Source organism: Oreochromis niloticus, linkage group LG4 (genome assembly GCF_001858045.2).
Source record: "Oreochromis niloticus isolate F11D_XX linkage group LG4, O_niloticus_UMD_NMBU, whole genome shotgun sequence".
In the NCBI taxonomy this organism is placed as follows: domain Eukaryota; kingdom Metazoa; phylum Chordata; class Actinopteri; order Cichliformes; family Cichlidae; genus Oreochromis; species Oreochromis niloticus.
In genome coordinates, this window is record NC_031969.2 from 27,423,120 (window position 1) to 27,435,677 (window position 12,558).

Sequence of the window (12,558 nt, forward strand, 5' to 3'; positions counted from 1 at the left end):
GTATGACTGTGGTACATGATACAAAAGAATAAATACAGAAGAATAACAACTTTATGTGAATAACTTTACTCTTCTTAAAAATAACTCATAAAACAAGTAAAAGTACAAATGTGTACAAGTTAGAGACTTCCTCAGTAAGTTTACACTCTTTTGGAGTGATTTTAATTGTGTGTTAAAGAAGAAAGAGATTAGAGGTAAAGTAGAGGATGCAGAGTCCATCACTGAGGCCATCTCTCCTGCATGAAGTCCAGGTGCTGGTTTTCCAGTGTGTGCGTCTGATGGCCCAAAGCTGACTCAGAGCTGTAACACCATCAATGGCTGCAGTATGGAACAGATGTGGGTGTGTCCTCATCTCCCAGAGGAGTCCAAATCGTCATCAAACAGCCCTACAGACACAAAAACGTGAAAATATAAACAACCAGACTATCAGCAGTGATTTAAGTACTTTAAGACCTCTGTGAAAATCATTTACAGTATATATCACAGAATTTAAGGCCTTTATAATCACAGAGCATACAGAGAAAAGTACTAAACTGAATCAATTTCAGCTTTCATTTTTCATGATGTATATTGTATTAATAATTAAATTTCATTATCTGTATCTTTACCACACATTTGCCACACAGGTGTAGATACTATAGGTTCGGTGAATGCTTACATTGCACTGATTAGAATATACTGGACATTCAAAGCTAAGATTCAGCGCACTGTGTTAGAGGCTGGGATTTGATGAATTCATCATTTAAACAACCTTTGATCATCATTTATGTCCAGTTGAGAATGAATCTGTGCACTCACATATTAAATGAACTGAAATCAGTAGTGTGATCTCCAGTCTTTATATGTTGAATGAGAGAACTGACAGCTGTTATTTTAACCAGCCTGTCTCAGTTGTTTTAACTCTAAGTACCATAGAGTAATGTGGTAACATCTGGACTGACGAGTTTACTGTCAGCATTGTAATCGCTAGTTTAAAGGCTGTAGGTTGCAGCCATTGCTCTAACACTGTATAAATGTAACAGGCCTCAGTGCTGGTTCTAACAGTCTGAGCTGCTTCCAGCTTTATTTGTGAAGAGCACAGCAGCTTACAAAACACGTAGCGAGCTCGTACAGCTGCGACGTAAAACTTTCATTAGCTAAGATGATCTTAAAATAACGGGGCTACGTGCGGTGATGCTAGCGTTAGCCACGTTAGCACCTTACCTTCAACAGGTGGTCAGAATGTGTAGACAGGCACTCAGTCAGAGGTTGGCTCTCCGTTTCGCTGCAGGGTCCCTTCATTCTTCACTTATCCGTGTCGAGCCGAGTGTAAATCCCGACGCTGAACGGCCTTTGTACAAGCACACACGCTTCCTAGCAGGGAGAAGCTATGAGCTAGAAAAATCCAGGCTGGCAGACAGCCTGTGTCTGACCAACCAATCAGAGAGCTCCTTACATCCCACGGTGTGGCTAATTTGAATAGCCTCCAGCAAGTTGTTAATCGAAGAGCTAATCCAGGAGCTAATCCAGCAGCTAATCCCGGAGCGAACAGGAAAGGGAAATGGATTTTGAACTGCAGTTTATTAAATTGCAAGTGGAAAAGGGATTTTGAACTGCAGTTTATTAAATTGCAAGTGGAAAAAGGACTTTGAACTGCAGTTTATTAAATTGCAGGTGGAAAAAGGATTTTCCCAACTGCAGTTTATTAAATTGCAAGTGGAAAAAGGATTTTGAACTGCAGTTTATTAAATTGCAGGTGGAAAAAGGATTTTGAACTGCAGTTTATTAAATTGCAAGTGGAAAAAGGATTTTGAACTGCAGTTTATTAAATTGCAGGTGGAAAAAGGATTTTGAACTGCAGTTTATTAAATTGCAAGTGGAAAAAGGATTTTGAACTGCAGTTTATTAAATTGCAACTGAAAAAAGGATTTTAAAATGCAGTTTATTAAAGTGCAATTGGAAAAAGGATTTTGAAATGCAATTGGAAAAAGGATTTTGAAATGCAGTTTATTAAATTGGAATTCAAAAATGAATTTACAATTGCAGAATTTATTCTACAATTCATTATTAAAGCACAGAAATTTTTATTTCGATGCGCGTGGCTCTTGTGGTCCTCCATAAATTAAATCATTATCAATAAATTAAATCTTTAAATCATTGTCTACTATAAGCAATACAGAGTGTGTAAAAGTAATGTGGGCTCCACACTTTGCATAAGTTAACTGATGGATTCTGCTGTTGTTTTAATAATAATAATAAGAAGAAGAAGAAGAAGAAGAAGAATCTCACAAATAAGATATCTCACCCTATCTCTAGTGCCCTCCTCCTATCAACCCATTGCATGTCCTGATTCACTACATCCACAAACCTGCTTAGTTTTCCTTTTTCTGCTACCTGGCAGCTCTATATTCAACATGCTTTGTGTAATGTATGCGCTATTCCACCTCTGCACATGCCCAAACCATCTCAGACTTGGAAATATATAAAAAAAAATTAAATAAGTAATGTTTGTTTTCACACAGATTGTAGCATTTTATATACCAGATGATGGCTTTTCCCTTCATCAGGACATTGCAGGTGCTAGCTTCTTTTAACATGTGTCTCTCACCTTAAAACGTGAGTATTTTATGCTTAATTGATAAAACTAAATATCTGGTATTGTCTACACCATAACATTTAAATGGTTAATTGCTCCAAATACTTACTTCTGACAGATTACTAGACTCACTTTCAAGATCTCTGTTGAACATCTACTCAGAAAGTTCAAGATAAAAGCTGTGTTTTTTTTACAGAAATAATTCATGCTTCCATTCTACCAGCCAATTGCAGTGTCATGTGGTTTTCCAGTCATTACATATGAACTGAGTGCAAGAGTAAATACATTGTATTGTCATGGTAAATCTTGGCATGTTTTCAGGCATTTAACGATGATAAATATTGACATCTTAGATGTTTAGAGAAATCTTTTGCCACTCACAAGTGAATGTCCCCACACCCACTATTCCAAAAAATTTTGATAAGTTTTTATTCCTTTTCACTTATTTTTCCCTCTCATCTCATACTGTTGATGAAACAACAATGAACAGCCATGAGCAGTAACAGTACAACCAGAATACACCTAACCCACAGTGTCCTGACAACACATGTATTTGATATCCACATGCCTGTGTTGTTCCTGGACCATCATAAAAATGTTGGTCCATGATCAACATTGCAACAGACCAATCAAGGCCAAAGAGCTATCAGTGCTGTGAGATTTTTGCTGAATTTGAATAAACCTAGTGTGGGCTTGGACAGAAATACTGTGTACTGGGCAAAAGTGAAAAACATGGCAGCGAGCAGTAATGGTCAGAAATTCAGCGGGAGTGGGATTTTAAAAGTTGTTTTTATGAAGGACCAATACAAAGATAAATGGACACAATCCACTGCCTCTTGCCTGAATCACATTCAGAAATATTAATGAAAATAATGTGTAATTTGTACTTGAGCACTGAATCTATACAGAGACTAGGAGACACAAGTGGTCAGCAAGTTTCTCTCTTCAAGTTCATCCATTCCCTGCCGGTCAATTTAGAAAATGGCAGCAGTAAAAGAAGTAGCTGGAAATGCTTAGGAAGTGACAGCACTGATCGGGCCAATCACAGTCATTGTAGGTTGCATCCACTCAGTGTGTAATTACATTTCTATGGAAGTGTAGGTCAAGTTACTGAATTATGGCACTGGGTATTAGGGAGGTTTGAAGTTATGCTGTACAGTACCTGTGGTGCAGAGTTAACACAGAAGCATGAATCTCACTTAGTGCAAAAGTGCAAAACTGATATCACAGAACTACAACATTTGTCTGATTTTCTCAGGCACTATACATTCATCTTCGTAAGGTATGAAAGTACTTTTCATGGTTACATTTTTTGACAAAATGTCAAAATAGTCCTTATATTAAGTGCATTGGAGTTTTCTGTCTAAAAATCAAGAGATTGGATGGATGGATGGATGGATGGATGGATGGATGGATGGATGGATGGATGGATGGATGGATGGATGGATCTTCATGTAACAGAGGTATTTCAGAATACAGGGTGAGAGATATTTCTGGGAAAGTACAAAAATGTACAGCGCAATGGCCTTACAAAGGCAAAAAGTTTACTGGTTTCATCCTGAGGCTATAGCAGAGGTACTTGCTTCTGTGCTTTGCTTCTGTGCTGTTGTCTATCCCTGGGAAATATTTTCATCTGATTTACAGTCTCCTAGGTGAAGCCTGAGTACCCCTTCAGTGTGAAGCTGCAACAAGCGATCAAACTCAGCCGGCATTGAGTGGACAATTGCTTGAGGCGGTACGTCATCAAAGTAGTGGTTAGTCAGATTATAGAGGCCATATGGGTGATTACTAAAGGGCCAGAATCCATACAGATGCACATTTTCACACAATTCCAGGGCCATGCTAACCATAATTAATCCAGTGCTCAGCCGCACTTCTTTCAGGCCTTCAGAGCGCCAGAATTGAGCCAGGCTATCAAGGTACTGAGGGTTGAAGAAAACAGGTTGAATAGGGCTTTTAAAGTCTTGTATTGTATATGCAACTCGCTGACACACAGCAGTATTCATGCCAAAAGAGAAGGCAGGAAGGAGCAGCAGAGAGTTGCCGTACTTGCGAAGACTCTCCACAAATGGAAGGCGACGTCCAGCCAGCGAGCCATACCTGTGCGAAAGAAACATCTGACTTTGAGCAACAACACATAAGTAATGTGAGGTGACAAGTAGGGATGGGAATCGAGAGCCGGTTCTCTACAAGAACTAGTTGCCAGTGCTTGCCTATAAGTCACGTTTGTTGTACTTGTGTTATCAGATGTTTTAAGTTCATGTGCCAGAGAAGAAAAATAGCGGTGTGACCTACAGTGTGGATTTAGACATTTCATTTATACTAACTTCATTATTCTTATTCTTATTGGGAAATACCTACAACATATACACACATTTGACCACACAGCATGCAAGTAAGTTGCTGAATGTAATATCTTGATGTGTTGCTTAGCAATGATGGTGACTCTAAACATGGACCCAATGAGAACCCAAATGAGCCTCAATAAGAGAGCTGATAAGGAATCGAATTGGAAAGTGATTCTGATAATAGAATCAGAATCGCTTAATTCTTATCAGTTCCCATCCCTAGTGACAAGGATTCATTTTCTTGCTCACTTATTAAAGAAGATGGTTGGGTTTGCTGTCACAAGGCTAGTTTTGATGCCAACATCTTTCTCGTATCCATTTTCCAAAGGAGGTAAGTTGCACCTGAACAAACAAAAAAGTAGACACAGAAATGGTTACATGGAATTTCCACTCTGAATTTGGTCTACATTGGACACTTTTCTCACCTGATAACAAAGTCAGCTGAATCAATCATTTTTCCACAGCTGCTCTCAGACAGGATCCCACCATTCCCAACAACCGAACAAGTGTCCCATTTCTTATTTGAGAAAGGATTCTCCTGGAATAGCGACAGATAAGGCATTATAAAAAAACATTTACATTGTTGCTGATGTCAAATATAATCACAAATTGTATATTCATAAATATTAGAAATTTAAAAATGACAAATAACTTTGTTTATTGTGGGTTTTTTTCTCTTTTGGAAAATGAATTGCACACAAAAGTAAAAAGAGGTAGAGACAGACTATATAAATACAAAGTCTTATAAATAGAATAGCTCCTCTAATGGACAGTGTGCCCTGCTACATCAATCGGGATATGCTCCAATTTTAGACATTTCCAAATAAGATCAACTTTAATCTGCTTTGCTACTTTTGCAGAGATGCAAAAAGCCCCAGGACTTAAATAACAATTTCACTTAAATATGTTAACGGTATAGATTTTCAGTCACTTTCTCTCTTCTATGGCTCTGCAGACCAGTCAAGTTTGAGGTTTGAGGCAGACCAGACTACAAAATGTGCATCATTATATGTGTATAATCACAAATATTTCTTAATATTTGACTTTCTTTGTGTGCAGTTATAAACTGATACAGAAAATGGTTCATCATAATATTGTAGGTTGTCATTGAGCCTGTACAATGTTGCATTTCATTTTCATAATCACATTGATTTTGAGGTTACAATGAAAAACTGCTAGATGTCAGTAGATTTCAGCCACTTCAGTTCTGTTTTCTTATCCCTTCTAGTTCGAGTGCATAATCCTAGCTGTGGTGGCTGCTATACAACAAACATGTTTTAGTTAGCCAAGAGACATGAAAAACATTAAAATCAGACTGTACCCCATAATGACCAGGTGGCATATTTCATATAATGTTTGTGTGAAAATCTATGTTTATTTTAACATCTTTTAATAATATTAATACCTAATATAAACACTTTAAATAAATCAGGAAATAAAAAACATATAGAGTCAGTTCAATATGTTGCAGCATTTTATGTTTTACCCCCAAGTCACCTAAAAATTTCTGTGTTCATCTGTAGTGAGTATACTTAGATAGCAAAGACTTTTCAAGCAACTTAAAGAAGTCCAGACGCTTTTCTTTCCAAGCTCCTTAGACTACGATGACCTGGATGACTGAGAACTTTCACAGACATATCAGATAGCAAAGTGACTCTGGACCAGATGTGGCCCTGACTTTTTCCCTGTTGTATAGTTTATCAGATCAGTGTTTACCTTAACCATCAATGTCAAATAAGAAGCACCCACCTTTATTTACTTTGGAAGAGGCTATAAAATTTTGCAAAAGGAGATCATGACAAATGAATGAGTCAATGAAGCTCACTTCTGCCGACAACCATGAGTGACAGTGACAGCAACAGCTAGAGCAGGCACATATTTAAATGTCTCTCTGCGACACACAAACACCTACAGTTTCTCTTCACAACCTTTTTTTTTTTTCACTACATATATGAACAGCCTCGAGCCACATACAGGAAATGCAAGATCTACTAATCTACTAAAATTACATAGAATGAGGTGCTGGTTTATGGAACCCACCATGTTCCCCACCAATTCAGTGTTATTTATATACCACTAAATCAAAGTAACTTTAATGCTCTAATGAAATATTGCGGTCAACGCTGGTCGCATGCAGCACTGAGGTTTAGCAGGACAAGCAAGAGATGAGTCCACTGTCAGAGGTCATAAGATTTTTTGTAACCTTCACTAAAGCTGTTTCTGTGCTGTGATGAACCCTGACTGAAACTCTTCAGATAAACCGTTTGTCTGCAGATGATCAGGTCTTTCACAACTACTCTTTCAAAAAAAAAAATCTAGATAAAAGGAAGGTTTGAGATTGGCCCATAATTAGCTAAGACACCTGGGTCAAGTGATGACTTTTTAAGTAACAGTTTAATCACTGCCAGCTTGACGGTCTGTGGTACATAGTCTATTAATTGAGAAAGACCGATCATATCTGTGCTTCATATTTACACATGAAGCTTTAATGTATCTGTGTATTTATATGGGTAAAATGTCATTTTTTCTATTAAAAGTATTAAACAAACTATTCAGTAACCTCAGAAAAATACTGACTGTAATTTCAATGTTGATAAAAGTTTGTCCTTATTTACTTTTAAATAGTTTATTTATAAATACTATACACAATATACTTGTGTAGAACCCAAGAAAATCAAATGAGACAAAATACTGTTCACACTTTTCAGGTTAGAACAGCACAAACAAAATTACCTCCAAATGCTCATTTCAGAAGCAAGAGACAGAGTTCAGTAAAAGATACAAAAGGAAATATACAATGAAGATTTGCAAAATAATAACTGTGGTCAAACAAAACACATGAGAATGAATGAAGATATCAAAGAAGAGGCACATACATAGTTTCCATGGATGAAAATGAACCTACCTTTGAGAACAAGTCAAAATAGTCCCATTTCACCTGAAGAGTCCTCTTCCTTTCCCCACTGTAAACAATATTCGATCCTAGAGGAGTATTGTTCTGTGTAATAATGGCGTTGTCAAAGCCATTGCAATTAACTCTCAGATTGTCTCTGAGAAACAACAAACACTTAGTTAACATTGGCTGACTATTTACCAGATGAGCTGGTTCATAAGTTTCTGATGTAGCTGCATGTTTAACTTATGTTAGTAGTTATTGCCAACAAAAGAAAAGGTCATTAATGTCTTTCTGAACGTCATGGCAAGGAACAATATTTTTTTATTCTTATCCTGTTCAATGGAAAGATTTGAATGTGGCTAACAGTCAACGGAGAGAGATAACGTGTAAGGACAGGGAAGGGCGAGCAAACAAAAGGTGAGTTATTTGCTCACCTGTTGTTTGATCTTAACCATCCAACACTATCTTGTTAGGAAAGTTAAAATCCATAGTTAAACAAAGGAAGATGGAAAAAGGAGCAATCAACAAAACAATTAGCTCCAGTTTTACTGTAAAAATGATAACAGAAAAAAGGTTAACCCCATATGTTACTGGATTTTTTATCTCATTTTATTTTTTAGGGTTTAGATTAGGTCCCACCACCACTGTGACTGTTGTCTCCAACAGCTGTAAGCAACAAAGACAAACGCAACTCCTGATAATGTTTTATCCAGCTCAAAACGTCTCCATTATATGCTTATAGCATCATTTGTCCATATGGCAAGTATCTCTCAATTCTTTGTTGTGCCATCAGTTTTCTTACAGTTCCTCTGTCCTAAACTCCTTGTGCGTCTTTACTTTTCCTTGTTTGTCTATAGCTGTTTTTGATTCAGTTCATATAAAATTTAACAAATCACATAGCAATTTCAGGTTATTTTTCTGCATGTCACTTTCATCTACTGTGAAAAATATAAACCAGCCCATTATGAACATTTCCCCTCAGGATGATATACTGGATTCCATAACATCTTATATGCATGACTAGGCTCCTATTTGCGTTATTTGGTAATCTTTTGACTTCTATTTTGTAATTTTCATAGAAAAAACATTAAGCATTTGAAATGAGATCCTTACCTGAATTTTAAGTAATTTTTCTCGTTCTTCTTCCAGGTTTGATTGTAACGCTGATGTACTTTGTCAATGATTTCCCTGTGACACACACACACACATCCAAACACAGTCAGCAGAATCATACCTGTGCAGCTGGCATGACTATATTTTTGATGATGGCATAAACAAAGCGGTTTCTCAGGGAAACGGTATGACAAGTTATGTTTTCTCTCACTTGCAGCCTTTGCAAATTTCTGACAGCTTTGGGGCATGTTTCTTTTGAGGAGGTGGTCGGTGAGGTTCCTCATGACTGCAAAAGAAAATGTTTTTTTGACAGATTAGACAGCTGAAAAATGCAGATAGTGCAGCTAGATCTGATCTGAAAAGGGGTATCAGAGTGGCCAATACAGTGCATAAGAGGAAGATTGAAGACCACTTCAGCAACAACAATTCATGACAGGTATGGCAGGGAGTTCAGCACATAACCAATTACAAGCCTGGCAAAATCTCAATAACTGAGGGCAATGCAGCGCTTGCGGAGGAGCTAAACCATTTCCTTGCACACTTCGAGGTGAAGGACCAGCGGCAGCCTAGCTCAAACATCAGGCGGCAGCAGCAGCCCAAGCCTCCTTCTGCAGGAATTTGAGGTGAGGTGCACACTGAAGGCAGTGAACCCCTGGAAGGCTCCCAGTCCAGATGGAGTGACCAGGAGGGTCCTAAAAGAATGTGAGTCTTACTTAGATTTTCAACACTTCACTGTCCCAGTCCTGCATGGAGGTCCGCCACAATTGTCCCACTGCATAAATGGAACAACATTAGCAGCATCAATGACTACCGACCAGTTGCTCTAACAGCTGTTATTAGTAAGTGTTTCGAGAAACTGGTCCGATGCCACATCACGTCCTACCTGCCACCCACACTTGACCCACTCCACTCTGCATACAGAGCTAACAGATCGTTACAACGGTCCACACCACCACCTCCCACCTGGAACAACAGGTGAGACTCATCAGAAAAACGGACCTGAACGGTAGAAGATGATCTGCTGATCATTTCGTTATACATGAAAACAATGTATAACCAAATTAGGAGGTAATGAGATTGAATTTGTAGACTATATTTGAGGAATATGGGTGATAAATTTACTTCTGAAGGTGTATGTACTTTAACAACAAATAATATGCTGATAAATTCTTTCTGGATGTGGAGTAGTGTTTCAAGGCTGGTAAAAGGTTTGACCTTATCCAGAAACATCACAACAGAAACACTGAAGAAGTGCTTTACTTTTGACACTTTAGCTTCAATTTCAGGAACTTTAATTAATTTAATGATACTATGTTTTTTATAATACTTCTTCAACAGCCTCTTTAGTTTTTGCTCTCTAGGCACAAAGGTAGTTATGTACTTACTTGCTGTCCAACTTGTACCAGATGAGAGTGGTTATCAGGGTCCCCAAACCGAGGAGAGTGATCATGAAAGAGAAGAAAGACTTTATATGATGTCCCCTCATACCTCTCCCCTCCTGTTAGTCTTAACCTTTAGACTGTCCAACTTTTCTCTCTCCCTCTTCCTCCTTCTCCTGTTTTTACCTTTCACAACACTTTTTTTTATCTGCCCTATCCCAGTGCCCAGGTTTTTAATTTCCCACTCCTACTCAGATTGCTCTACCTCATAGTACTTCAGACACACACTCATACAAATACATGCCAGCTCATTGAAGACAGTGAATCCTTTGCCTCATGACTGCCTGCTGTTTTAAGCACTCATCACTCCCGCCTCCCTCCTTTATTCTCTTTCTGTTTGGTTTGACTTTTTTTTTCTTCCTCATTGACGATCACTAGAAAGTATGAATCAGTGTGAGGGTGTGCAAGGAAATACTTTCAAGACCTATTGCGTGCAGAGGAAAGTCAAAGGGGTAAGGCCATACTTCCAATCAGAGGAACTCTTAATACCAACCAAATGCATATGAACATGCAAAAGCTTTCAGCTGGTGTTTCTCTAACTAAGTAACTAACAGCTGGAAAAAATAGAGAAGTAGGAACTGATAATTTACTTACTCTCTGTTGCCAAATGAGTAGTGTTAGCAGAATTAATTTCTTGCAGTGATTAGATTAATACTGGAAAAACACTTATTTCAAGATTAACTTAAATAAAAGCATGCCTGATAATGTATACACATTTTAAACTTAACTTACATCTTAAATTGTACTTAAAACTAAATTATACAAGCATGTCACATATCAGTTCATGCAAGTGTCCAATTTGTGGCAGCATTTCTTATCATTCTTTTATGTTGTCACTTATCATACCTGCACATTGTTACTGCTCTTTGTAATCTGGATCTTGGACATAAGCTCTTGAAACAGATGCCTCCCGAAACAAATATTATTGATCAACTATTTGCTCAAATTTCCACAGATATAGACAATATAGACAATATATTAAATTATTCTATATTATAGACAATGAACTGGACTGGGTTAAAAACACTACTGCACTTTACGGCAAGGGCCAGAGTCGTCTCTATTTTCTGAGGTCCTTCAACATCTGTCGGAGAATTCTCAGGATTTTCTATGAGTCTGTTGTGGCCAGTGCTATCCTCTATGCTGTTGCATGCTGGGGCCGCAAGTTGAGCGTCTGTTTTTGTTAATGTTACTGTACTGGAGCTACTGTAATCCACATAATTTCCCTAGCGATTAATAAAGTATGCTGATTCTGATATTCAGTCCATCCAGGTCTTTGTGCATTCTGCCTTACCTTAGCCTTTTCTCTCTGCTTTCCTTAAGAATGGCATCTTGATAGCAACCATTTCACCGAGACCGTTTCTGTTAAGGCTTCAGTAAACAGTAGATGGATCAGCTGAAGGACCAGATAAATCTCCCAGGTCCTGTGTTAGCAGGGCTGTGCAGAGATGTTTGAAGGGGCGGATGCTCAAAGTTAAAAAGGGGCAAATAGAATCAGACTGAATAATAACCAGCCACATTCACCAAGAATCTGTTGTGGAATCACATCATACTACACCATTGTCATCAGGTGGGGACAATACATAGCAAACATAGCCAATGTTTTACCTGATGGGGTACAATGTTGCTGTAAAGGGGTTGCTGCTGCTCCTGGTGCTAATAGTGCTGGAGGGCAGGGCTGTGTTGATGTGAGACTATAGACGTTAAAAAGTCAATAGGACAGAAACCCATGCACATAACAAGTGTTATGAGATAATAATAAAATACAAAGATTGTTGACACTTCTTAGAATAAGGCAAGAGATTAAAAAAAACTGTGAAATAAACTGGCTGTGACTCACTCTTTGCGTCTCCTCCTTCTTCCATCTCCTCATCACATCTATCACTCTCCACTTGTTCTTCATCTGAGAAAAATGCATAATTTGCATCTATTATTTAATTATCCACACTTAACAACGCTGGCACCTAATCCATAATAAAGTAATGATAAAAAAAATGTTATAGAACCAAATCATTGTAACTGTGTTTATTATTGTTTTTATACTTGAAGACCTCTGCAATGCAACAACTGGTACATGTGGTATTGTTACCTGTGCCCTTTATTCAGCTGGCAAGGGCTGCCTTCTCCAGCTCTTCCTGAGCCCTTGCTATAAGCTGGATAGTGTAGTGGACTACATGCCTTTGGAGT

The 12,558-nt window shown here is 38.0% G+C and overlaps 1 protein-coding gene across 1 annotated transcript; it reads right to left on the bottom strand.

The window, feature by feature from the left end:
- Positions 1-2,112: 2,112 nt before the first annotated feature.
- Positions 2,113-11,654, bottom strand: LOC100696966 (alpha-2,8-sialyltransferase 8F). The gene is made up of 7 exons (XM_003442136.5): positions 10,318-11,654; positions 9,144-9,218; positions 8,933-9,007; positions 7,829-7,973; positions 5,349-5,461; positions 5,173-5,265; positions 2,113-4,675 (listed from the first exon to the last, which is right to left on the bottom strand). The coding sequence occupies exons 1-7, from the start codon at positions 10,416-10,418 to the stop codon at positions 4,186-4,188; spliced, it is 1,092 nt and encodes a 363-aa protein (XP_003442184.1). The 5' UTR covers positions 10,419-11,654; the 3' UTR covers positions 2,113-4,185.
- Between the last annotated feature and the right edge of the window lie 904 nt (positions 11,655-12,558).

Excerpts from the sequence above, each read along its gene's own strand:
- LOC100696966 (XM_003442136.5), bottom strand. The coding sequence starts at position 10,418 with ATGAGGGGACATCATATAAAGTCTTTCTTCTCTTTCATGATCACTCTC. Across the intron at positions 5,266-5,348 it reads TCAGCTGACTTTGTTATCAG|GTGCAACTTACCTCCTTTGG; the intron begins GTGAGAAAAGTG and ends TTGTTTGTTCAG. Across the intron at positions 4,676-5,172 it reads CCAACCATCTTCTTTAATAA|GTATGGCTCGCTGGCTGGAC; the intron begins GTGAGCAAGAAA and ends TCTTTCGCACAG.